Here is a 26,941-nt window from a genome sequence, read left to right on the forward strand (position 1 = left end):
CTGGAAAGATGAGGCTCCCTAAGCAGGGGGCCTGGTATTCGGCTGCTAAGACCCTCTCCAGAGCCAAGATAAATTATCTGAGCCCCTCCAGCTCTACTTTTCTCCCTGGGACCCTTGTCCCCCCAGTTTCCTGAGAGCCGGACATTCCTGCAAACAGCTTAGGCCACCTCCACCCAGCCTCAGGTATCACCCGAACTTGGAACAGCTGTGCTGCAAGGGGTATCCAGGCCAGCCCCAGGCCCGCCACACAATGGTGTGCCACTGCCCAGGGGGAGTCATTGTGCAGCCTCATCCCCTGCCTAGCTCCAGGCCATGGGCAGACAGGCCAGGCTTGGGGGAGGGGTCTAAGTGGTTGTCAGGGAGGCCCCTACAAAGGAAGAGCTGGGCTCAGGGAGGAAGCACGGAAGGTAACTGGGAGGTCAGGAGTTAGCCCAGCCTCAGAGGCACTTGGCAGCGGGGTGGAGACGGAGGGCGGGCTTGACTGTGGCCTCCCTCCCACATGAATTGTAGCCAGCTGATAATACTATTCCAGATAAGAAGCCCTGGCTTCTCAGGCTGGTGAGGACATGCAGAAGTCACCTATCCAGGCAGGACAGAAATCTCCCACGGCCCCCTTCTGGTATGCAAGTCCCCAGCAGCGGCCCCATGACGGTCTATGAGCTGGGGATACTGCTCTTGGCAGCGCACCTCATGTCTTTAGAGCAGAGGCCCCTTCTGTTTATTAGACTTGGACCCTGCTATTGTGAAGCTGCTTCCCCTGGCTTGAGATCAGAAGGTCCCAGCCTGGCCCTCACGTTCTGTGGCACCAAGGAGGCTGGCCTTCCCTGACCCAGCACAAGCACATCCAGACCCCTTGGCCTGGCTTCTTGAGGGATGTTCCGCGGCTGCCCACATGCTCCACATACAACTGGCTAAGTTCCTCCGAGAGACCCTGGGGCTCAGCTGCTGGGCGTCTCTCCCTTCCCCATCCCCTAATGCAAGCAAGAGGGGCGCATGGGCCACTGTGCCTGTCAGGAGTCCTCTAGCTCCACAGTTGGCAGGCAGAAAAGGGGGTGGCAGGAGCCGATGTGGAAGGAGCCTGCCCATCAACAGCAGCGTCTTCTGGACCCAGAGAAGGCCCCGGCCAGGGCAGGCAGAGCACAGATAGGAATGTTTCTGGTGTGCAGTACAGTGGAGCCCTAGACCTGTGGGCACAAGTTCATCTCCCAGAGCCCTGGCATGTACTCTAAGCAAGTCCAAGGTGAAGGCCAAGCCAGGTCCTGGCCCATAACACCACTCCATTCAGTGAGGAGAAAGCAGGAGACCCAGGGTTTAGTCGTAGTCCCACCATTTACTTGTTTTGACAAGATACAGACCTTTCAGAACCTCTATTACCCTATGTGTTAAATGGCAGCAATAAAATCTCCCAGGGTTTTCAGGGAAGGGGGTGGATCAAACAAGTAATAACACGTGTGAAAGTGTGTTGGAAAGCACCAAGGATTATAACAGAAAAGGCCAAGAGACAGCATGCATGCTGCCACTTCCCTCTCCTGTGCCCCAGGCGGACACGGCTATCTATCTCGGCACTTTCTCACCAAGCTATATTGATCATTCAGAATCCCTCTCAACACATTCCAGGAAGCAGTACCAATAGATCAGAATTACAAAACAAAAGAAGAAAAAGAAACGCCTGCCCCGAGGCTTGCACAAGATGAGGGCATTATTGCCATTGAGGAGTTCCCACTAGCCCTAGATAAAGCTGCTGGGAGGCAGAGCTGATGGAAAGTCAGAGGGGGCCCCACGCACTGTGAGAGGTTCTGAGAACAGAGCCTGGCGTCTGGGGCAGCCCATCACCCAGAAGCAATGTGTCAGTTACCAGCTTTGCAGCAAGGTCCAAAGCCCAGGCTATTGCTGGACCCTGCTCTCCCGGAACTCACAGGGTAGTTAGGGCAACGTAGCATCCACGGATGAAGAGAAGCAGCAATGCAAAGCAGGGAATGCCCAGGGAATGGGCCAGGTGGCCTGTGCTATCTGTGGGCTGGGGTCCATGCTCAGCTGGGTTGTGGCTGGGCTTCAAGAGGCCTTTGTTCCCAGCATCCTGGTTAGCAACCCCAGTTCCTCTTTTGTGCATTGCAGCTCCCTGAGCAAACGTTAACCCAGCCCCCAGCACAGTCAGGCCAGCCTTGGGGAAGGCCTCATTCTTGAGGTAGGACCCCAAGGGCCAAGTTGGTGCAGGGTGGTGACGGGACCCTTGCAACCCCCCATCCCACCACAAACTCCCAAGTCCACCCCGCGAGGAGCACCCCCTGAAGAAGGCCATGTTATCAGCCCCTCGGCCCAGGCCCTGGGCATGTAGTGGGAGCTCTGGTCAGGCAGGAGTCTTTTGAAAAGCAGGTCCCGGGGTTCCTGCACGTCCACCCCAGCGCCCAGCGCCCATCGCCACGGACTCCCCCAGGCAGGGCCAGCCTGCCCACCAAAGTCACCAGTGGCCTCCATGGTGTGTTTTTAGGGAGTGCTGAGCTACGTCAGTAAAACCCTCCGAATGGTGCTTTCAATTCCATTCCTTCAGCCTCTCCCTGGGAGGGAATAAAGGCAGGAAGTCTCTATTAAAATGTGAATGTCGGGAGATAGGTAAGATGGCCCTTAATTCCTGATTTATCTCCTAACAATGAATTAGTTCTTAAAAGCACGGATTTCCCTCTCAGGGCCTCAGACTGTGCCAGGAATCCAGCGCTCCAGGAGCCTCCTGCCCCAGCCCCACCCTGCCCCAGCCCCTAGTGCTCCTCCTGCTCCTTGGAGGCGCCATGTTCTCCCACCCAGCTCTCCCATGCACCCCAGCCCACAGCCACCAGGGCTGGCATCAGAGGCATGACCATCCCGGGCAACTCAGAGGGCGGCTCCAGCAGTCTGCCCCTCCCCAGCAGCAGCAGGGTGGGCGTCCCTAGTGCGCTGCAGGCAGGGCCTGTGGCCATGGATGAAGATGGAACTGGGAGCTCAGAGTAAATTTCGCTGAAAACAGGAAACCACGAAGCCCAGATGCGTTCAGCTGTAAAAGGGTCCAGAGAAGAGAGGGCAGGGCCGCACGCCGCAGGAAGCTGGGGAGGAAGTGCGGCAGCTGCTCTGCTGCGGGCCGCCTCCCTCTCCACACAGCAGCAGCCAGGCCTGGGGTCTGGCAGCCTAATTCTTAGAAGTTGTCTCTGCCTCGAGGTCAGAAGCTGAGGGCTGGGGCCAGGCCAGCCTCCCCAGAGGGCAGGGCACGCTCTTCCTGAGTTGGGACGTGGGCTGGAATCTGGGCTGTGGGCTTGTCCTTCGACTCCAGGGACAGCAGGTGTCCTGTCCCCACTCCTGCCCTGCAGGCCCCCATGAGTTGTGAAAAACACACCCTCTTTCCTTCATTCTTTCTTTTTAAAATCTGCTTTGAGGCAAAGTCTTGCTCCGTCCCCCAGGCTGGAGTGTAGTGGCTTGAACACAGCTCACAGCAGCCTTGAACACCTGGGCTTAAGTGGTCCTCCCACCTCAGCCCTGCAAAGTGCTGGGATGACAGGTGTGTGCCATCGTGCCCAGCCAGCACCCCTTCCTATGGCAGCTGGCATCAAGCATTGTGGTGACCAGAGGGAATAAAAGAAGGGACCCCCCTCCACCCAGGTACAAAGGAGAAGCCGGGCTTTGGGCATTCTGGCCACTTGAGGTGTCAGCCCCACCTCCGGGCCTATGTTTGCCCTCTCCTCAAGGCCCCCAGCCCAGCCCAGACCGAGCAGAGGTGCTCAGTGGACCATTCCTTTGGGCCGAACTGGGGGACTTGGAAGCAGGGCCATGTGTCCAGGTGGGGTTCCTGGCTGTAGCCGCAGGCGCAGGGCTCACTGCTGCCAGGCAGCCTAGAGTTGCTCCCCTTTTCCATCCCCCCAACCCCCCAAGCAATTGGGTGAACATCTGCCTGCCTAGCCCCAAATCCTGGCTTTCGGCACCCAGGCCCCTGCTCAGCAGAGCCAGTGTAGGCTGCTAGGAGACAAATGCCCAGGCTGGACTACGCCCTCCACAGTCCCTGGGGTCCCCATCCTGCTAAACGCTACAGGAGGTCTGCCCAGCCCCACCTCACCTGTCCCCATGCTCAGGTACTGCCTTTCCTGTTTTACCCCCAGAGTGTACAGAGATGCCCCCCACTCTCCTCCCCTGCTTTAAAATCCTCCCATCACAATTCCACAAAGGACTGCCCTTGCCTATGTGTATAAAAACAAATCCAGGGCATGCCCACAGGCAGGAGATGGGAACATCACCCCCACCTGGCTGAGTCGCCCTGCGGTGAAGACTCCACCAGGCGCAGATTGTATGGGGTGGAAGGTGGGGTGGGGGAGGAGCAGCACAGTGCGGATTTAAACTGGCTCTTACAATCCATCCACAGGGTTTGCACCTGTTTCCCCACATAGTTTTTTAATAGCATCCCGCTTCACACTCAGAAGTGGCCCAGAGTGGACAAGACATTGTGTGGCACCCTTGCAATGGCCCAGGCTGAGCAGCGGGAGTAGAGGATGGGGAGGGTGGGGGGCCCCACTTACCTTCCCAGAAGGCCCCACCCACCTCCCTCACCACTATCTCAGTGGGTGGTGCAACATCTGGCCTGGCCTCAGATTGCCCAAGACACCATTTGCTCACAGTGGCCACTAGGCCCCAATACGTACTTCCCGTTTCGGGACCACCAAGCTCTGGGGACTGGAATGCAGGCACTGGAAGCCCCAGATTGACTTAACCTGTTGACAGATCATCAGAGAAACTGCTGGTAGGAGGCAGCTGGGGAAGGTGGCGATGGCCAGTGGGCAGGCAGGCCTGGCCCCAGAGCCACTGTGGTACAAAGAGGAAGTCTGACAGAAGAGCAGCCTCAGGCGAGATGGGGGAGCCCAGGCGGCCGTGGGGGAGAAGTCTCTCCACAGTGCCCTGTGTCTCATGCCTGGGAGGGTGGCCCAGTGTCCATCTTGTCCCACTGATGCTGCCACATCCCAAGGCTCATGTCTCAGAATTAGAACTGCTGACGGGCTGGACATTCTGAGACTTCTTAAGACTAAGTCATTTGACATCTGTGACTGGTGAAGTTCAGGTCTCTAGGGGAGAATCTCAGCACCCCAAAATCCTTGGAACAGGGGCTTAGCCATCCAGCGTCCCCATGTAGCATCCAGAGGGGTTGAGGGTCTGGGCTTCTGGGACGTCGCAGCATCTGAACCCAGAGCAGGAGGGAGGGAACCAGGGCCGAGGCCAAGGAGGCCACTCACAGAGCCAGCCCTGGCTCAAATGCACCTGCCCCAAACCCAGCCACAACGGCCCACTGTCCCCCAGCTGGTCTAGATGACCTCAAAGTTTGGAGAGTCAGGAACAGGGTCTGCAAAAAAAGGAGAAGCAAAGTGAATGGGGGGTCCTCTGTCCCTCACCCCTCAACCCCACTCCATGAGGCTGTGGAACTCTTCAGGGAGGGTAGGGAGCGAGGCCGACGCCCTGCAGGCCATGAGGTCATGACCTTACAGGTCATGGTGCTGTGAAGGTCAGGAAACACTTACCCAGGGATGGGAAGAAGACGTCTCCGGGGCCTGGAGGAGACAGGGGGGTGCCGGGCTCCGAAAGCAGATGCCGCCCAGACTCAGAAGGCTGCCGCTGGGCCACATAGGACAGGGGGTGCCTGACTTTGGCCTCCAGTATCCCCTGGGCAGGTGATGAGGCCTCAAAGCCAGGGTTTTCAATCCCTTGAGTGTTGCTGCCACAGAATCAGAATGGAAGGTCACCTGTGCTGTCTGGAGCATGAACTCTACCCTCCCTGCCCCCGGCTTTTCTCTCCTCCCTTCCTCTCACCTACATCCCCATCCCCAGGCCTCAGGAGCATCTCCAAGCAAGAAGGCAGGAGCCAGGCCCACAGAGCAAAGGGCATGGGCTGCACCTGCCCACCTGTCCTGAGCTGAGGGCATCAGGGCCCACCAGAACAGACGCCAACTCCTCCCCGACCATCAACCCTGGGCACAGCCAGGAAGCCGAAAATCACAGACACTTCCAGGACTTCAGCCTCAGGAATTTGGGGACAAGTTTCTCTTTGGTCAATAGAGTTGATGGCATTAGGATCGAACATCCCCAAAGCCTGTCTTGAGCTGAGGGGAGGGGTTCTCTTCTCTTCCCGGTTGGGAGTAGGATAACTTCTGAAGACCCCTGCAACTCTTTCTAGGTGGGTTGCAAGCAGGACTTCCTTCAACCTGCCTTGAAGAGCATCCCTTTCAAACACCTAGAGGAGCTTTGCGTTTGGTGTTGCAGGTACCGGGGCAGAAACTCGGGTTCCCTGAGCACATCCTCCAGGCCAGGCTGCATGCCAGTTTCCTGCCCAGAGCACACCAATACACAGTCCCCATCCCCTCTGCCCCTAGACCCGGCCCGCTGCACCACTCTAGGACCCTTCAGCCTCTGGCCTTGTGGCCTGCAGCAGTCCGACAGCTTTCTCCTTGGAGTTCTCTGCAGGCAGGAGGCACAGCTCAAGGGGTGTGGCTGGGGCTGGGCCCGCAGGCGTCCTTTGCGTGTTTCACTGTCTGCGCCAGATCAGCTGCTTCCTCCCTGTCCCCATCCTGGCCCAGGCTGACCACTGAGACCCGAAGGTGGGTGCACGACACATCTGAGCAGAATCAGAGCTCAGCCTGCTGAGTGGGGGTGGCAGGAGAGTAGCCAATCCGCACAGATGTGCAGCCTTCAGCAGCAGATGGCAGAGGCTCTTCTGACCAGCTGCTCTAGGTGGCTAAACAGGGCCCCTACTGCACAGAAGTATCTCTTCCTGGATAGCCGGCCTAGGAAGTTTTCTCAAGCAGGTCTCCATGGGCCTTACCTGTCCATCCGCACCAGCTCCTGGGCACCTAGGGACAGACAGACAGAGAAGCTGGTCATGGAAGGGAAGGCTTCCCCATACAGCATGCCTGCCTCTGCTGGCAGATGCCCTGCAGGGAACAGGAGCGAGCCCAGGAGGGCCCTGCCCAGCTCCAGACTCCATTTCTGCTCACATGGGTGCTGTCCAGCAGTGATCTGCGTGTCTGTCCAGCAGATGGGGCCTCCACGAGGGGCCCATTTTGACGACTGATAAATGAAACTCTATCTGCATTTTCCAAGTGTGTAAGAACACTATTTGCCATCAAAAGGCCAAAGGCAGCCAGCACTTTCTCCTATGGCTTGGCTTACACAGCGTCAGACCTTCAGATTTAAGTACTGACCAAAGGTCAACTCCTGAGTTTGCTAACTGATGTCTCTTGTTTGAACATTTGCCAGGTTCCAGTTTTTAGCCATGACTTACTGTTTAAGGTCAGTGGCTAATTAGAGGGCTCCTGGTCCTCTCTGTCCATCCCCTACATTGCCTAATAGGGTGGCATTCTAGGGGACATCTCTCAGGGAAACCTTACAAGGTGCGAGTCCCCGATCACTTCCCAGCCACTTCACTTACTTTCTGCTTCTCATCTAAGTTGCTGCCGCTTGCCTCAGCCTTGGGACACCCCACCCCCTAAACTGGCCACCAATTAGATGCAGTGACCCCAACTTCCCTCTTTCATGCAGCACCCCACGTCCTCCCACAGATGCTTCTCGTTTTAAGGAGCTTTACTGCCCATTACGATGGGGAAACGGATGGTGGGGGAGGGGCACAACAACAGAACAAACACAGGGAAGTTACCCAAAAGTTCCTGAAATCTATTCGAATCATGGCTATTGTTTACGGCCGACTCATGGGTCAGGCTTCGCGCAGGTGCACACGGGTATTCCCTCATCTCATCCTCTGCACCACCCTTTGGGGTGAGAGTTGTTGGTTCCATTTTAGAGCTGGGGAAACTGAGGCTCAATCCAAAGCAGGATGGAAATCCACACCTGTTGGCCTCTCCAGCAAACTGCCCTCCTCAAGGCTCCAAGCCCTTTCCTTTTCTTCCTGAGAGTGCCTCATTCCTGAGCAGGCTCTGCGGGCCAGCCTTCCACCAGGCAGCAATGCTGCTCCCCGTGCCCTGCTGCCCGGGGCTGCTCTTCTGTTCCAAGCCCTTTACCTGCCCCCACCCACCCCCAGCCATGGGTATTCCTCCTGCAGGTAGGTTGTGGTGGGTTCTAGGAGAGGAATAGGGGAGTTCTGAGAGCAAGGGTGAGGTGGCCATAGCCCCCGAGTGACCCACTATGGGGCTCCATGTGGGAGCCCCCAGGAATGAGGGGAGGGAGGGATGACAAGTTGTTAAGGGCCGGCCACAGGAAATAAGTTGTGAGCCAAAAGCCACCTGGCGCCAGAGCAATCCTTTCTCCGTTACTTCTGTAGCCAGGCAGAGGGGAAGAGGCCAGGGAGGGGAAGCAAGGACAAAAAACTCCCTAGCCCCTTCTTGGAGGACTCAGACTAACCAAGACTCATGCGCGGGGTCAGGACCCAGGCAAGGGGCACTGTCACCTGGCCAGGGTGGGAGGTGAAAGATGTTTGTGCCCATGACTTAAAGCCCAGCCCCACCACTTATTTGCTGTGTGGTTCCTTAGGCAAGTTATTTAACCCCTCTGTGCCTCCGTTTGCCCATCAGTAAAATGGGGACAATGGTAGGACCAAATTCTTGGAGTTGCAATGAGGAGTAAGTGAGAGCATTTTTATTATGCGGTGGACTTCTATTCCCTGGAAAGAGCATGCGTTGAAAGCTCTGAGATCGAGTCCTGGCTCTGCCACTTACTAAGTTATGTAACATTCAGCCAGTTATGTAACCCCGCTGATCTTAGCCTTCTCATCTGGAAAAAGAAAGGGTTGAGCTACGTTATCTGTAAGACCCCTTCCACTTCTAATATTCCAAAAGTCATTTTTTGTCTCAACAATTGCTACTAATTACAAAACAAGCACGCCTATACCTTAAACAGGTCCCCCAAGGACTCTGAGTGGCAGCATTTTTATAAAGCAACTTGAGCTACTCCATATGATCATTCATTCAGAAGACATGTATTGAGTGCTGGGCCAGCACTGCCTGGGAGCCAAAGGGGCTGGTGGGCACTTGGTCCCCAGAAATGGCATGCCTCCGTTCTCTCGGCCATTTTGCCCAGCTCCTGGCCGGAAGTGCAGCAGCTCCCAACTCTCAAATGGAAAGGAATCGTGCCTGCATCGTGCCCTGCTAATCCCAGGCGCTGAGCTGGGGGTTGGAGCAGGTCACTTGCACCGTCCACCCACCCCAGGCAGGCAGGAGTACTCACGACGGTTGGAGGCCGCCTGCCTTTGCTTGTAGACCAGGAGCAGGATGAGGGGGAGGCAGAGGATTCCTATGATGCAGGCACCCGTAGCCAAGGCTGCAGCCGTGATGTCTGAAAGGGCAGAAAGGTAGCCAAAGTGAAGCCCCATTCCCATTGCTCCTCCCAAGTGGAAACTGAGGCCCAAAGAGGGAAGACCAGGCAGCAGGGAGACCCGCCTTTCCCCGGAGTCCCACAGCTAGACCCCCAGCCACTTGCAGAGGCATGGAAGATAAGGGGTTCTCCTTTCAAAGAGAGCCCTGTGCCTGCCACCATATGCACCTGGAGCATACAGAAATAAGACTAGTCACCTACAGCTCAGGCGGCTCCAGGCAAGAGAGGGAACAGAGTCCTCATCCCAGCCCACAAGGGGCAGCTGGAACACCCTTGGCTACAGGTTATTCCCTGAAAAGGGAGAGCAGGGCCTTCGCAGACCCATGCCACAGAGCTCAAGGTCAAAAGAAGCCTAAGTAATGGAAAAGTTTTGAAAATAGATAGCGGTGACGGTTGCACATTGTGAATGTAATTAATGCCATGAACTGTAGGCTTAAAATGGTTGAAATGGCAAATAAATTTTACATTATATATGTTTTATCATAATAGATTAAAAGCCCCAACTCATCCCAGAGACTCCTTAGCTCTGGGACGGGGCCTCTGGAACCCCTTGATCTTGCCACACAAGTCACAGGAGAAACACCCGAGGTGAGAACTAGAAAAACGTGAATCCTTGTCCAATGTTTTTCAATTTTAAACTTATTAAATTACCAAAAAAAGTACAAGCTTAAAAAAATATTCAAATATTCTTCTCCCTTTGTACCAAGAGCCCCTCTGAAGAGACCATCCTTGTGTGCCGGTTTCTGTGTCGTGGTCCTAGTCATATTCCCTGCAAATACAACAGATGCAGGATCATATGACAATGCTTTTCCCACTGAGCACAGCGTGGACATCTCTCTGTCTCACCTGTCTCATTCTGCTTAGGGTTTTATCACATTGCTCCCACTAAATTTATTGAAGCAGTCCCCTGTTGGTAAACACGTTGTTTCCATTTTCAGCATAACTAATCATGTAGCAATCAACTTGTGCATGCAGCCTGGCTCACTCAGGAAGGAAATCTGTAGTAAATTCCCAGCGGTCAAAGTGCTGAGCCAAAGAGTATGTGCATTTTCTTTTAGGCTATTGCTAAATTGCCCTCCAAAAAGGTTGTACCGCTTTGCTGTCCCAACAGCATGGGGAGGTTTGATTTATTTCAGGCCATCTGCTGACTGCAGGAGTTTAGCTGGGAACAGACGTGCCCTCGGAACCACAACCAACATAAACGCATTTCCTTCCCAATTTTAGCCTTTCCCAGAGCCAAAAGATGGGCTGGGATACCTTGTCACAGTGTCAGCTTCGCCCCTGAGAGGTAGATGGGCTGTGGTCTACATGTTGCCTTTGCGCTATTTGTTTGGGAATAAAGTCTGTTTTTGTTTTGCTCTACAATTCGACAGTGTAAACAAGTTTTCAGGAGGTTTGTTCATACCGCAAATGAGAACAAACTGTTTTCAGGCACTTTAGAAGTACCCACCGGTAGAGGAACAGTTGCTATGCTAATTACAAAGCAAGCTCTGCTCCACATTACAGCAGGTTCCCTGCAGATCTCAGCAAGACTGCATTTTGACGTGGAATATTGAAAGTAAAGACATTCTATAACCTAGACACCTCAGTATTTCAAAACCCCCATCAAAGGACCTTATTGTGGGCAATATTTGAGAAGCCAGTTGCAAAGCACTCTCTTCTAGTGATCAAAGCAGGTCTCCTCTGGACGGCTACTAAGCAACATTTTGTGAGCTTTGCCAGGTGCCACTGATGCCTGTTCCCTGTCTGCCTTTGGAGGGTGAGCTCTCCAAAGACAAAGATATTCCTGCCTAACTTCTGTCCCCACATGGAGATTTCCCCTCTGTGGCCCTTCTATCAGATCAGGACTTAATGTCTCTTCAAGAGCCTGAGGCTTCCTTGCAACCTGGGCTGAGTTGACTCTGGGGCAGAGGGGCGCAGAGGTTTGGGGACAGGTCTGTGGATCCAGCTGCTCTCTGAAGCCGCAGGCATCTCTGCAGAGCTCAGCCTCGCCACAGTTCCCCACCCCTTCCCCCAAGCGTGGCCAGTGCCTGGGCTGGCACTCACAGGGGAGGGCAGGCATGCTTGCTCACCATCCAGAACCAGGCTTATCCTGGGAAGGTGATCAGGCGCTGGCAGAGGTAGCTGCCGACACCGCACTAAGGAATGTGCCAGGCCCTGACACAGCAGGGTGGGATGGGAGGGGCCTGGCCTGCTCAGGCAGCCTTTGTCCAGGGCCTGCCTGGTAGCCCACGGGGATATGTGGAGGAGGGAGTTTGGCTGCTGAGGGTTGGGCTGCCTGGTTTCCCAGGGAGGAAGCTGGGTGAAAGCAGACAGCACATTCTGCTGCACTGGGGAGGCAGGAAGAAGTTCACAGGGAGATGAGCTGCCTGGCCCCCTTCTCTGAGCTCACTGAGAAACCACAGCCCCTCAGCAATGCAGGAGCTCCTTGGGCACCAGCTTCTCTAGTCTCATTCCCCTACCTCAGGCCAACTTGTACTTCCGTGTTATTTCACAGTCAAGCTACACTCTTACTTCCCAAGGATAACATTAAGAGGCTGCGACTGGGGCTGGGCACAATGGCTCAATCCTGTAATCCCAGCACTTAGGGGAGCCCAGGCAGGTAGATCACTTGAGCCCAGGAGCTCGAGACCAGCCTGACCAACATGGCTCCGACCAAAATGCATGTTCTAATTTTGCTCTTGGCCTGTTTGTTGGTTGGAAAAAAGGGTAGCTGAGTAAAAAGTCAATGTAGCCTTTGAGTTGGGTTTGGTTTAGCTGATCCCCATTCCAGCTTAGGTCCTCGTGCATGTCCTCCTGGATGCCTTTGTATCTGCAGGGCCTAGCAGGGGTGGTCCCCACTGGATGCCTGACACATACAGGGTGTAGAGGGATGTGGAAGCCTAGACCTGTACTCAGAAGAGGGAGGTGCCCTTGCATTTTGTCTCCAAGCTGCTGGGTATTTTCACCCAACCTCTCAGTGCCAGGCACCCTTAGAGCACTGCCCCCTTACCCTGTAGGGCACCTCTCTGAGCAAGCACCAGGGGCTAACTGCTACCCACTGCACAGCCCCAAGCTGAGAAGAAGGTGAGTAAGCAGAGCTAAGCAGGCCTGCAACCAGATCCCAGCTATGCTGCCCTGAGCTATGTGAGCTTGGGCAAGTTAGCATACATTTCTGGGCCTCTGTTCCCATGGATACAGAGAAGATGGTGATGCCTGCTTCATAGAGTTCTTATAAGAATTCCCTGAGGCTAGGCGTGGTGGCTCACGCCTGTAATCCCAGCACTTTGGAAGTCAAGGTGGGAAGATCAATTGAGCCCAGGAGTTCGAGACCAGCCTGGGCAACATAGCAAGAGTCCATTTCTACCAAAAGTGATTTTTTTGTTTTTTGAGACAGTCTCACTCTGTCACCCAGGCTGGAGTGCAGTGGTGTGATCTCGGCTCACTACAACTTCTGCCTCCCAGGTTCAAGCACCTCTCATGTCTCAGCTTCCTGAGTAGCTGGGATTACAGATGCCCGCCACCATGCCAGGCAAATTTTTGTTTTGTTTTGTTTTGTTTTTTTGAGATGGGGTCTCGCTCTGTCACCAGGCTGGAGTGCAGTGGTGCGACCTCAGCCCAGTGTAACCTCTGTCTCCTGGGTTCAAGTGATTCTCCTGCCTCAGTCTCTTGAGTAGCTAGGACTACAGGCGCACACCACCATGCCTGGCTAATTTTTGTATTTTTGGTAGAGACGGGGTTTCACCATGTTGACCAGGCTGGTCTCGAACTCCTGGCCTCAAGTGATCTGTCTTTGACCTCCTAAAGTGCTGGGATTACAGGCATGAGCCACCACACCTAACCCCAAAAATAATTTTTAAAAATTCACCAGGCATGGTGATGCATGCCTATAGTCCCAGCTACTTGGGAGAACGAACCAGGAAGATCACTTGCGTCCAGAAGTTTGAGGCTGCAGTGAGCTGTGATTGTACCACTGCATACCAGCCTGAGTGACAGAGCGAGATTCTTTCTCAAAAAAAAAAAAAAAAAAAAAAATCCTGAGGCCAGGTGTGGTGGCTCACGCCTGTAATCCCAGCACTTTGGGAGGCCAAGGCAGTTGGATCATTTGTCAGTAGTTTGAGACCAGCCCGGCCAACATGGTGAAACCCCGTCTCCACTAAAAATACAAAAATTAGTCAGGCGTGATGGTGCATGCCTGTAATCTCATCCTAGCTACTCAGGAGGCTGAGGCAGGAGAATTGCTTGAACCCAGGAGTCAGAGGTTGCAGTGAGCCCAGATCACACCACTGCACTCCAGCCTGGGTGACAGAGTGAAACTGTGTCTCAAAAATATATATATACTATATGTTTCACATATATGTAATATATTATATATTATATTACATTATATATAACATATATATAATATATATATCTATATAATATATATATAATATATATATCTCCCTGAAGTAGTAATACTTAGTCCAGTGCCCAGCACACAGTGGGAACTCAGGAAAGGTAGTTCTGTTCCCCTTCCTGAGCCTCTTCCTCCTCCCTCCCCTACAACAGAGAACATCTGAGGAACACAGAAACACAGAACACAGAAATCTGAAGTAGTTGAATTCTAGACCCCCAGCCTTCCGAAGTCATAGGGGGCTGGTGGGAAGGGCAGCACTTAGCTGCCTGAGGCACCCAGTACCTGTCATGAGGCACTTTCCCCAGCCAAAGGTGACTGCCAAGGCACAGCCACTCCAGAGAGGCAAGAGGAGCAGAGACTCCAGAGCAGATGGAAGGGGAGTGGGCTTCTGGGGACTGCACCAAGGAGGAAGCAGAAGGGATGTGCAGCAGCAGAGGAGGAGGAGGACTGGGGTTTCTGTGGGCTTGGGGTGACAAGGCCAGAGTTCCAAACAGGGTCTGGGTGCAGGATGAGGACAGAAGAGAACAGATAACCCAGAAGGGGCAAGAGGATGGTCCCTTACTTTCACTCTCCTGGGAGGAGGATGGGTATGCCACGCAGCTGGATGGTGCATCTTTGCCTGTGGGAACAAACAGAAGGGCCATTAGGTGGGTGTCAGGCCCAGGAGGCCAGGGAGGCTTATCCAGGCCAGTGTCCCCCTCCCGCCCCAGGTTCTCACGCTAGTGCCTACTCAGCAGTATTGGCCCAGTGGCAGCCTGCACACACGTGCACCCACACACACACCCTGGCATGTTCTCACCCAGCCCATTCTCATGCCACTCCCAGTGGCATGTGGATACCCGCCGGCGCCCACACCTCTATCCGAACCACGGGCCCTTGCACTCTCACCTGAACAGAGAGACAGACACACACACATATTCCTCAACAGCCATTCAGCCATCCACTGAGTCATGCCCCAGGGCACCAATCCGTCCTGCTGATGCCTATACCCACGGTAGCCACAATGTCACCATGAGCAGTCACACTCCCAGCCCAGGTACCTACAGCCTCACACATTAAAAAATCTCAGTGTCCCAAACGGAGCCAGGTACACCCTCCCTCTCCATCACTCCAGCTAACAACACACCCACACTCTACACACCCTTGACCACCCCATCTCACCCACACACTCCCTGGAGTGCCAGTGCTACCCATGCAGCCTCACACTCTGCCCAACACAGTGTCATGCATGGTCACACCATCAGACAGGCAGCCCTCCACACACGCTGGGCTGTCACGTGCAGGATGCCCTCACCTGTCTGCACCTGCAGCTCCATGGCACCGTGGACCCTGTGCTCCGAGTGGTGGTGCCTGATCTCCACCACAAGGCAGCAGTAGAGGCCGCTGTCCAGCAGGGTCAGGTTGCGCATGGTGATGGAGAAGTTGCCATGGTGGTCGGAGGCCGACTCCAGCCCGTGGCGCTGGGCCAGGTCGTGGCTGGTGTTGGCAGCCTGGTGGCCTCCATGGTGCAGGTGAAGGTCCTGGAACGTGAGGTTGCGGATGGGCCGGCGCTCTGAGCAGGTCTGCACCTCGCCCCTCAAGCTGCGGTACCACGTCTTGTAGAAGGTCACATCATGCCCTTTGTCCACAGGGCCGAAGAGCCTGCAGGTGAGGGTGACGTTCTGCCCCTCGGGACAGACGTACAGGGAATACAGCGTGGCGACCTTGAAGGCTGCCACCGGACCTGCTCAGAGAGAGGAGAGCCCTGTCACCTGACTGATCCAGCGCTACTCCTGGCACCCCCAGAGCAGGGAAGAACCTTGGCCTCAGCTACTTCCCAGCCTCAGGCCCCGGGCATGTCAGCTGACCTCCCTAAGACTGCCTTCTGCATTTGTTCACGAACCCCACTCCATCCTAGGCTGTTGCGGGGGGAGCCACAGAAGCTTCCCCAACTAGGGGTGCTCTTGGATGCTAGACAGGGCAGGGAGAGACTCGGAGGGCAGCAATGCAGTCGGGTGTGTCCCTCTTCCCAGTAGAGTGTATGCACAGCCCGTTGGGTGGGAGGCAGGTTGGGGAGCAGAAAGGCTGTTTGGAACAGCAGCTCCTTGTCCTTGGCCGCTCTGTAGGGGTCATCAACACCTCTGCCCCTTCCTACTCCTAGGACTGAACATGCCTTCCCGTCCTCACCAGGGAGCACTGAGAGCACCTGCTTGTGCAAGGCCTGGGCCGGGTGCTGCATCTCACCTGCATGCTGAATGCATGGCCTCCCCTTGAGCAGATGAGGTCTGCATTCTCAAGAGTAGAACCCCATGGCAAAGGCAATCCAGTGCCAGCCCTCAGGTCACTTGGAGGAGGGAGGAAACAGCCTTCTGGGGACAGTCAGGGACTTCCTGAAGGAGGGAGGGTCTTTGGACTTGGTGCATAGATAGGATTTCAGCCAGTAGAAAGGGTGTCCTAAGCAAGGTAGTGTGAAAATGGGAAAACTCAGTGTCTGAGGGACCGGGACAGAGAATACGTGAAAGGTCATCTCATCCGTGCACTTCCTCCCAGCCAATGTTGGAAAATTGTCTAGTTCTGTTTGCTTTTTTTTCACCAAGCAAATGAAGCAATTCCCTGGCCCACTTTGCCTTATCCCAATCCTCCGGCATTTAATCGGGTTGACCCTCAAAAGCATGAGCTTTTGAAAACAGAATATGGGCTAGAGGCCGTGTTTCTAACTGTATGAGCCTCAGTTTCCTCATCTGTGCAGTGAGAAAACTATTGGCTACAATGCAGGGTTGTGAGAGGACTAGATGAGGGAAAGACGAGAACACAAGATGTGAGCTCTAATGCCCTCTGCAGATCTCTGAGGGATACCTACAATTATTATATATTAGTGTTATTTTTATTTTTAATTTATTTGTTTTGGAGACGGGGTCTCCCTCTGTTGCCCAGGCTAGCCTTGAACTCCTGGCTTCAAGCAATTCTCCTGCCTCGGCCTCTCAAAGTCTTGGGATTACAAGTGTGACCCACCATGCCTGGCCAGTGGTATTTTTATTTTAAATGGCATGTCAGGCTGTTGTGGGTCTAGTAGAGAGGAAAGGAGGGTTAGAACTATGTACAGAATCCAAACTGATACATCCTTTTCATTGCCCCAGCCAGGGGCATTGCCCAGAGCCAAGATAACACCACATCCTCCTTCAGATGCCCCTTCCCTGCCCTTAGAGCCCAGGACCCTCGGCGGCAGGCTGAGACCCACTGGAAGAGCTGAAAGCCTTGTCCAGTCAAGAGAGAGGCAGCCTGGTGGGGCTTCTGGAGCTGGCCAGCCTGCATTGGACCAGTAGCTGTGGGCCACTTAGACGCCGAGCCCCAACTCCTCACTCACAGATGTTTTCACCCAGAAATGAACACATTTCCCTGGCAGAGTTGAGGCTAGGGTTAGTAATAATTCACATGAAGTGTTCTGCAAGTGCCATGCGAGTAGTCGGTGCTTGGTACTTGGGAGTTAGACAGGTCTCTAATTCATTCAGCAAGTCAAGAAGCGCCTCCTAGGAGTGAGAAGCACAGTGGGATGGAGAAGCCAGCTTTAAAGGCTTTCCTGCTAAGGTGTGAATGACTGATAACAACTTGTGATCCGATCCTGGGTGGCTTGTGTTTAAAGGAGAGTCTCCAAAGGCAGCAAAGCCCCAAATGGCATGTCTGGAGGAGGGCAGTTTTAGGCAGAGAGCCAAGTCTGGGAGCCCCAGATTTTTAGAGTCATTGTCAGGGTGAGCAGAGATTTCAGAACTTCTTTGGCAAGATACAGGATTCCTTTTCAGGCAGAAACACAGAGACCCAGAAAGGGAAAGTGGTTGGACTGAAGTTCCAGAGTTCCAGAAGGTATGAACTCAAAGCCGGGAGCATGGGGGACCTCAGGTGGTGCAAGATCTAGGTAGAACCATAAGAAGAAGACATAGCATGTGTTGTGCACTGTGCTGAGGGTTTCATGGGCTTATCTAACAATGATATAACGTATTACTTTTATTCCCATTTCACTGATGAAGAAACTAAGGCACAGAGAACTTATGTAACTCACTGATGATCACACAGCAAGCAAGTGCTAGAGCCAGAATTAAACTCAGGCATGTAGACACTACACTGATGAAAAAAGTCCAGAAACTGGAAGCCCACAGGCCACATCCAGTCTTCACACATATTTCATTGGATCCTCAAAATCTTTTTAATTTTCTTGAGATGGCAACATTTAAAAACAAAGAATTTGACATGAAAATTCTGACTTCCAGCTCTCCTTAGAAAATCAGAAGATAACGCTAAACCAGCTTTCCCACAGGGCAACTGTCAGCTGGAGCTCAGTAGCAGCTTTTGGGGGGCACCAGCACTCCAGTTCGCCACAGTCCATACTACTCCCTAATAATTCCACCTGGCCTGCTTCGCTCTGTCACCATGGTTTCTTGGCCCTATGGACATTGGAGTTTGTGATGAATGAGTGTGGCTTCTTGGGCTAGCTGGCATGGGACTCTACTGCCCAAACCCATTATGCTACAAATCTGACCCACAGACTCAAGAGAGGAGATGATCCACCCAGGGTCCCCAGGGCAAGCCTGGCAGTGCAGGGACTAGCCAACTCTCCTCTGACTGCTAACCCACTGCCCTTACCCCTGCAGCAGGCTCAGTGGAAAAGGAGCCCCAGGAAGCTTGGCTGTGCCCCTGGTTTTGTCCGTGCTGGCCTGGACTTCCCCTTCACACCTGAGTGGGGTGGGTGTAGCTGCAAAACCATGGCCCTGCCGGGAAAAAGAAGTGAGGAGGACCTAGGGAAAGGGCTCTCCCACATGCTCCCAGGAAGAACCAAAACCCGCCCCAAGAGTGAGTCTTGTGCTGCCCCCTTCCCCAGCAGGCCATGTGGCAGGTCTGACCAGCACCTCTCCCAGCTTCTGCCCCTTTCTCCCTTTGTCTGGCGTTGCCTCCTACCCCAGAGCCACCCCAGGGCTGGGAGCCGAATTCAGCTCCAGCTTTAGTTACGGTAGTATTTACTACCAGGACACACACCTTGGGGGCTGGCTGAAGGGCTGGCTCAGCAGACACAGGGCTGCAGGCCAGGGGTGGGTAGGGCAGGGCAGGTAAAGTAGAGCTGGCGGCCAAAGCTGAGCTGGGTGGGGTTGGGGGCCCTCAAGTGGACAGAGGTGTGGACAAGGGGGGCTAGCGTGGTTGTTGGCCTGAGTATCCCTGTGAACAAGGTGGGGCAGGGCACCAGGCTGGGAGCCCTCAGGGTCTAAGCAATGGGGTTAATGACCCCAGGATTGTACCCATAGCACCCGCAGCAGTGGGGAAGGTATGTTCTCCCCTGGAGGCAACTTCCTTGAGATGCACGGAGGATGGGGGTGGGTGCATCAGAGAGAAAGCAGGGTTCAGGGAGTGCTGTAGAGGGGGCATTGCTCAATCCCCCACACTGCCCCACCCCTCACACACTGGCCACCCATCCCACAGGTCCCAAAGGAGTCGCTCTCCTTTTAGAAAAACGGAGAAGCTGCCCTAGGATTCAAGTTTGGGGAGCAGGGGAGGATGTCCAGTTTCAAGCAAGAGGGCCAGACAGGAGAGGGTCCAGGACAAACCAGAGGGACAGGACAAAACAAGGATCCACGGGGGTTTGTCCTGGGGAGGGAGGGAAGGCCAGAAAACACCCCATTTACTGTGTCTGAGACTCCAGCTGGGACAAGGCGCACGGCAGCCTGTCCTCAGGAGGACACTCGAAGGCATGGTATTGGGGAAAGGGGCAGTGCACAGTGTGCAGAGGGGCCTGCACGCGCCCTGCGGCCTCCACGTCTGCGCACATGCACGTGTGTTGTCAGGGGAGCTGTTCAGCCCGGCTAAAATTACAATTCTTTGGCAAGAGGATGTTGCTTATTGTCAGGAACAGATCCTTTCGGACACCTGGGTCATTGTCGGAGACCGGGGAAAGTGGGTGGGGAGGAAGGCTCCTGGCTCCAGGGTGGCCAAAGAGCATGTGGGACAGGAAAACGACCTGGGGCCTGGGCCTGAGAGCATGTGCCAGGCGGGAACCGTCTGGTTGCCATGCTGCTGTCAAGACCCAGTGCCCCCAGACCCCCACCCGCCACCTGCCACTAGGTAAAGAGGCAGGGCCACCTAGAGGAAGAGTGCCGTGAACCTGGGAAAGCCTGAGTCTCAAGAGTAAAACTCTCGCTTGGATTGCAAGGTCCTGGGGCCTCAGTGTCCACTTAGTTGTGCCCTCATTGTGTGCCCCTGGGCAGGTCCCACCCTTCTCTGAGCTTCCCTTTCTTCATCTTAACCTGAGGGCTGTCCCATGTTCCGAGGCCCCCTCCAGCTCTAAAATCCTGTGGCCAGGAGGGAAGAGCTGTCTTATGACCATGTGTTATGTGTAGGCACTTGCTGAGCATCTTATACCTGTCACATTTAATTCTCATAACACCCCCGACATGGGTGGTATCATCCCCACTTTAAAGATGAGGAAACAGACTCAGAGAAGTGACTTGCCCAAGGCCACACAGCCCTGTGTGACTGAGCTGAGATTCACACCTTGGATGGGCCAGCACTGCAGACAGGAAGAGCCCCCACCTCTCCAGAACTCTCCAGTGGGCAGGCAGGGTTGATACCTCATCCTTCAGCTATTTAGAAAGAATGAACTGACCGTGCATTGACCTCCACGCCCTCCGTGCAACATTCCTGCTCTGCCTCAGACCCAAGCTGAAAACATCATTCTTTCATTCCACAAATATTTACCAAGGTCCTAACATGGGCCAGGCCCAGGCAGGGAGGCTGTGGGGATGCAGAGTTCCATCAGGGGCATCTGCTCAGAACTTGGGCCTGGGCCTGTGCCTGTGATTTCTAGCTGTGGCACCCTCAGATGTTTCTGTCCTAGTACAAGGGAAAGGAGCTCTTGTTGGCATCTTCTCAGAACACCAGTTTTTGTGACCTTCACCTCTCTACACCCAGCAGGCCCCGGGTGACCCCTGTGAGTGTGCACGGGATGGGTGTGTGTGGGTGTGGACAGGCTTGTGTGTTTTTCATGACAGGGCGTGAGCTTAGCCCACAGTCGCCAAGGCAACGCCCCAGCCTTTGGAGGTGGGACCCAAGCTTCGTTAGTCGCGCCTAGGAGGCCCCACCCAAACAGCTGAACTCTGACCAGCTGCTAGGGGTTGTCAAGTAAGCAGTTATTAATTGACTGCTGTGGCTGGCCCCGCACTAGATGCAAAAGGTCCCATCCTTGGTCTCACAGGACATCCCAAAGAGAATGGGACCTGGTTCCAGCTCCCCGCAAGGCCCCATCCCCCAGGATAGTCCACGGGCTGGGGCTGGGGCTGTAGGAAAAGACTATGTTCTGTCTTTATCAAGATGTAGAGGGAAACAGAGGCATGGATCAATCAGGCTGGGTCTGCCAAGGCTAAGAAAGGAAGCGTGGCAAGGAAAAGGCTGAGGGCCTGAAGCCAGCAAGTCTGCCCTGGGGCTTTCTGGCCAGTGAGGACAAAGGGCATCTCAGATGTGTTTATTGATACCTGCCCCCGCAGGAAGTGTCCATTCACATCAGACCGAGGGGGCTGGGAAGGGGAAGCCAGGCTCTATTGAAGGAAGCGGCACTTCCAGCACCTTGGGAAAGCGTCCTGCATCCGGGGCTGGGGCTGGAGGCTAGCATGCCTCCCCGGGGAGGGCCTAGACAGCTGGCCAGAGGTCCTGGCCCGTGGATGCTTCTGTGCATGAACCCCTCCCAGACTCCCCAGGCCCTTTTGGAGGAGGACTGTGTGCAGGCCAGGCTCCCAGCTCCAGCCAGCCACCCTCATGCTCCTATGCCATGAAGACGTCCTTAGGGTCCATCTCAAGTCTTTTTGCCCCCTAATATTCTGTGCCAGGCATCATTCTAAGTACTTGTTTGTTTGGTTGGGTTTATTGTTGTTGTTTGAGACAGAGTCTCACTCTGTTGCCCAGGCTGGAGTACAGGGGTGCCATCTCGGCTCACTGCAACCTCCGTCTCCCAGGTTGAAGCAACTCTCCTGCCTCAGCCTCCCGAGTGGCTGGGACTACAGGCGCCACCACCACGCCCGGCTAATTTTTGTATTTTTAATAGAGACGGGGTTTCACCATGTTGGCCAGGCTGGTCTTGAACTCCTGACCTCATGTGATCCACCTACCTCGTCCTCCCCACGTGCTGGGATTACCGGCGTGAGCCACTGTGCCTGGCTGTTTGGTAGGTTTTCTTTAGAGAGCTAGGGTCTTGCTCTTCACTCAGGCTGGAATGCAGTGACAATGAGATCATAGCCCACGGTAACCTCAAACTTGTGGGCTCAAGCTATCCTCCCATCCCTGCCTCCCAAGTAGCTAGGACTACAGCCACATGCCACTATGCCCAGCTAATTTTTAAATTTTTCGTAGCAATGGGGTCTAGTTATGTTGTCCAGGCTGGTCTCCTGGCTTCAAGTGATCCTCCCACCTCAGCCTCCCAAAGTGCTGGGATTACAGGCATGAGCCACCGTGCCCTGCCTCATTCTAAACACTTTTACATGGATTAGTTTATGTAATCCTTCACCCTATGAGGTAGGTACTAGTATCATCTCCATTCTACAGATGAGAAAAAGGAAGCACAGAGAGATTAGTATCCTGCCCACAGCCTTACAACTAATAAGTGATGGTGCCGGGATCTGAACCCAGGTAGTCAGCCTCTGGAGGTCTGGTGCCATCTGACTACTCTCTAGAGACTAGAGGTAGCTGGGGACTGACTGGAGGCCCAACCTCCTTCCTGAAGATGGACAAATGTCATGACCAATGAAAGCCCAGCTTGCCTTGCCACGTCTACCACATAGTTTTACTTTTGGTTTTACATTAAATAACATTGAATCATATATAGAAGAGGTTATTCCCTTTCAAAGAGAAAGGCCCAGTTTGATGCTAATATGTCTCTAAAACCTCTCTCTCTCACTTGCTAATCTCCTTTTCTTTTAAAATTTTATTTTATTTTAATTTTTCACAAGGGAAAACAGCAGTTTTCAGACTCAGAGCCTTCCCAGGCTAAAGTTTCCCACTAGAATTTAATACCCTTATATGGTTTTCCTGTTACGTACTTTTATGGTTTTGTTCTATTTATGACAAGTGATACTGGCTTTCCACTAATGACAGCGATAAAAAGTTTCCTTTTAAAAATCTACATACGCAAATAAAAGAATGAATAGATTTAAAGAAAAAATAACTAAATATTATGAAAGGGCAGACACTGCAGAGATCACAAAGGTGATAAGCAAATGACTGCAGCTAGGGAAACACCGGTGTGGAATTACCCTTCAGAGGAGGGTGGTCAGCCTCACTGAGACCATGTCACCCAACCTGTCCATTGCGCAAAGGGGAAGTGTGTGTTTGTGTTCCCATGATGAGTGAACAGCAAAGGCAGGGTTTGACCCCAGGTCCCCATGGGAAATAAGATCCTATGCAGAAAGGCTAAAGGAATGGGCTTGCTTGGCTTGGTAAGTAGCAGAGCAACCTCATTACTGGATTACTCACTGATGAGCAAGATGGTGGCCACTGTCTTTGTCTTTGGGGATAGCCAGCCAAAGTGAATGGACTGAATGTAAAAGAATCAAATGTAAGAAAGATCCCACCAAGATTAGCAAACCCAGGACCAGGCTTGCCTTCAATATCCCCATCTCCAGATAACTTTAAGAGGAGAACCTGTAGGCACCTCCGTGGGCATTTCAGACTGTGAGGACCCATCGGGGCTCACAGGTAACTGGATGCAGCCCATGCACCCTTCACACTCCAGGTTTTGGAGAATCTAGTCCCAGTGAAGCTCACCAATGCATTCCCAGGCCCTGGGCACTCCATAAGGCCCTGTAGAGAGCAAGGACCTTAGATGGAAAACCAGTGGCATGTGGCCTGCAGAAGCCAAGAAATCCCATAACATTACACAGTATTCACGAGCAGCCAGGTGCTGTGTTAAGTGTTCGTTCATTGACTCTTCACAGTAGCCCTCCAAGGGAAGTGTTATCATCATCCCCATTTTAGAGGTAGGGGAACCTGCTCAGGGATACTGAATAACTTGTCCAATATCACAGAGCAGTAAATGGCCATCTTGGGATTTGAGCCTAGGTCTGAGTGACTCGCAAAGCCCAAGAGTTAAGCAAGGGGTTGTACGGAAGCCCTGGCATGCAAGTCCCTGGCTTTGCCATACACAGGCGTGCCGGGACTGCTGCTAAGGGTATCTGTGGGGCCACTGGAAGCCACAGTGCTGATCCCTGGCCCACCCTCCCCTGGGAGACCGGACTGACCCTGGATCATTGGTTGGCTAAAGCCTGGGGCCTCAAGCTTGGTATGTGGGGCTTGATACCTCAATACTTGGTATGCCAATGGGTCGTCATTGAGGATCTCTTTCTTCCTTTCATCCGCTCAGGCCTAAGACCCCAAACACTGTGTGCGGATAGGGAGGTGGCCCCTTTAGCATCTCAGCAGCACACTCCTGCCTGGATCACCCTCTCCCAGGAAGGTCAGACCTCAGCAGAACCTTTGCCCTGCTTGGGAGGAAACACGAACAACCAGTACAGCTCAACAAGGGGCTCCCAGTATTGCTGGCCCTTGGGTGTCCCTGGCATTGGGTAGATGCCCCCTCATGCAAGGGACTGGCCTCGAGGCTGTTCCTCTCTACTCCAGAGCCTCTGGGCAGTGGGTTGTGGATTTCCTAAGAGCTGACCATTGCTGCATCAGAGGCTTGCAGCACTGGGTTACTCAACAAGGCCCTGCAGCCTGGTTTGCTGTGAAGAGGAAGATGGGGTCTCTCGTCCCTAACCCCAGTACACTTCTATGAACTTAAATGTGCTCATCCCAGAGGTTGGGACTCCTGAGTCAACCCATGAGGACAGGGCAAGGACAGTAACTGCCTCAGGTCCTGGGAATATCTGTGGGGAAGAAGAGGCTCTGCCACCCTTGAGATCTGCTGGGTCCTGGTCCCAAGTGTACCTCTCCACCCATCTCACCCTGAGTCAGGCCCAGGAAAGGAGTATCTCTGGTGTTTGCTGGGCTTCTGAACACCACATTCATTACTACCATTCTCCTCAGTGCTGCCCCAAACCCAAGAGCTGCAGAACAGGCTGGTGCCGGACACTCTATCTCACCTTCCTGGCATAAAGGCTTTGACCTTGGGCAACATACCCAGGGCAACCCAGCACCTCGGCAGGCTGGTGATCAATCTTCTCAACTTACAGATCCTGCTGGCCACACCTGCAACCAGGCCTTCCATCTGCTAGCCCCTCGGTGCACACTGTCCTGGGGAGTTGGGTCAATATCTATTATAGTGTGTCCATGTCACAGTTCAGAATACGGAGGTCCCAGAGCAATTCAAATGCTTCTGACTCCTTTCAGTGGAAAGCTGCAGCCAGCCTAAATCATCTCCCTGTGCTGGGCCCAGGAAGAGATGGCTCTTTGGTGTACCATGTTGTTTGAGTAGCCAAGACCTCTGGGAGTAAAGGCCCCATGGCCATATAAGCAATACAGGGGAAGGCGTCCCGAGCTCCTCTTGGGGCCTCTCTGCTACTGGGTGCTCTGCAAGCTGGGTCCCTGTGCCCTGGATCTCTAGAACTGTTTCTCAAATTGGGGCTGCTGAACAGAGGGCAGCCCAGCCAAGTGAGGGCAGGAAGTGGGCAAGAAAGCAGGAAGGGTCTCACAGGGTCACCTGGGAGGACAGGGCAGGGCAGGTGGCCCATGACAGGTGGGATGCTGACTTGCCTGCCTGCCACCGTCCCCTGTTCCTTCTGGAAGCCATGCCCTACCGTAAGCCGTGGCCTTGGTGCTGAGACTGTCCACTCCACCTCCCGTTCTCCTCTTCCCTCTGACTGTCACCTTGAGGAGCATCCACCCTGGGGCTTAGGCAGCTGTGTCTGCGACATGTGGAGCCCTCCTCCTCCTCAGAGGCCCAGGCCACCCTCCAAGTGCTGAGATAGCCGGCAGCCTGTGGGCACCCAGGTTGCTGAGGTATCTTCCAGGTTCAGCCTCCTCCTATCCCTCTTATCCCGTCACCCTCTCCTTCTGTTCCATCCCGCCCATTGGGTCCCTCTGCCAAGCCCTCCACCTCCCTCCTGCCTCCCTCCGAGTCCCTGCATGACTCATACTTTCCCTGGGCCCTCCCCATAAAGTTTGGTTCCACAGACTCTTTGAAGAGATCCAGCCTCTTCAGCTCTGGGCAGGCAAGAACCAGGCAACCAGGCCATGGGTACCAGGGCCTCTGCCCCCAGCCCAGGAACCCCTGTGTTCAGGCTAGGCTACTGTCTGAACATGCTGACAGTCTGGACTTTGGAAGGGGAAAGTGGTGTTTCCCTGTGTGGGCTTCTGTGTTTGAGCTGAGGAAACTGAGACCAGAGAGATGCCGTAAGTTATCCAGGGACCTAGAAGGGGCTCGTGGCTGAGCTGGAGAGTGTCCCACATCCTCCCCAGTACCCCACACTGGCCCCTGAGTGGCAGCCTTGCTAGGATGGCAGGAATCAGCTGACCACTTATTCCCGGGCTATCAGACCCTTAGAATCGGGACCAGGTGGGCAGTGTTGCCTCTGTGTCTGAAAGTGGGCCCACCGTGACCAGTGCCCACCAAGGCTCAGCCAGGGGTTTCACCAGGGCAGAGCATACCACGCCCTCTGTGTCCTCTGCAGCACTAGAGCCCTGAGACTAGAGGGGCAAAAAGATGCCAGCTGTCAAAAGCCGGTGACATCCACCAGAACACACTGACCACCCCCACCCTGTGCCTCTCCTTCTCTGCAGAAGCTACCTGTGCCTGGGGCTCTCTGGGCAGCCCTCAAGGGACAGCCCTGCCTGCCACTTGGGCAGCTATCAGAGCATGCAGATGTGCCTGATGCCTATCTGGGACACTTGGCACAGTCGCCACTGCACCCTGCCCAGTGGTCCCAGCAGCCTCCGGGCGGTGGGTGGAGTGGGGTGCACGGTCACACAGGCTGAGAGGGCTCCCAGGACGCCCCCATCCCACAGTTCCCACTCCAGTCTGCTGTCTTCTCCCAGCTCTTCCCCAGCGCCCCGCCTCCCCCGACCTTACCTAGGGACGCAGCCAGGAAGAGGGCGAAGAGCAGGGATCCCCAGCGCCAGCAGCCGGCCTCCGGGGCCGTGGGGACGCCCATGTCGCCGTTAGACCTGCAGAGGAACTTCTGGTGCCGGGGAGCGGGCGGGACGCCGCCGGCGCGGGGAAGCCTCCCGCGAGTGAGTGCGAGCGAGTGCGAGCGAGTGAGCGCAGCGGGCGGCCCCAGCGCCGCGCTCCAGGCACCCGCCCCCGTC

At 54.5% G+C, this 26,941-nt stretch overlaps 2 protein-coding genes across 3 annotated transcripts in view; one reads left to right on the top strand and one right to left on the bottom strand.

The window, feature by feature from the left end:
- Positions 1–26,941, top strand: part of LOC105466056 (cadherin-23) — a 386,971-nt gene that overhangs the window by 353,316 nt on the left and 6,714 nt on the right. The window contains exon 37 of one of the 2 annotated variants that reach the window (XM_071069712.1): positions 5,830–9,178. The exons of the other annotated variant lie outside the window; for it this stretch is intronic. Coding sequence (XP_070925813.1) covers positions 5,830–5,913 — 84 coding nt within the window. The 3' untranslated portion in view covers positions 5,914–9,178. Of the gene's footprint in view, positions 1–5,829; positions 9,179–26,941 lie in introns of those variants that run through there. 2 annotated transcript variants of the gene reach the window in all.
- On the bottom strand, positions 1,311–26,899 carry VSIR (V-set immunoregulatory receptor). Its single transcript, XM_011714898.2, has 7 exons — positions 26,706–26,899; positions 14,994–15,422; positions 14,262–14,318; positions 9,175–9,282; positions 6,821–6,848; positions 5,523–5,716; positions 1,311–5,347 (listed from the first exon to the last, which is right to left on the bottom strand). Exons 1-7 carry the CDS (start codon positions 26,785–26,787, stop codon positions 5,310–5,312), a joined length of 936 nt encoding a protein of 311 aa, XP_011713200.1. The 5' UTR covers positions 26,788–26,899; the 3' UTR covers positions 1,311–5,309.

The sequence above is a fragment of the Macaca nemestrina genome, chromosome 9, assembly GCF_043159975.1.
Source record: "Macaca nemestrina isolate mMacNem1 chromosome 9, mMacNem.hap1, whole genome shotgun sequence".
NCBI lineage: Eukaryota > Metazoa > Chordata > Mammalia > Primates > Cercopithecidae > Macaca > Macaca nemestrina.

Excerpts from the sequence above, each read along its gene's own strand:
- VSIR (XM_011714898.2), bottom strand. The coding sequence starts at position 26,787 with ATGGGCGTCCCCACGGCCCCGGAGGCCGGCTGCTGGCGCTGGGGATCC. Across the intron at positions 9,283-14,261 it reads CTCCTCCCAGGAGAGTGAAA|ACATCACGGCTGCAGCCTTG; the intron begins GTAAGGGACCAT and ends CTGCCCTTTCAG. Across the intron at positions 5,717-6,820 it reads GAGCTGGTGCGGATGGACAG|CAACACTCAAGGGATTGAAA; the intron begins GTAAGGCCCATG and ends ATTCTGTGGCAG.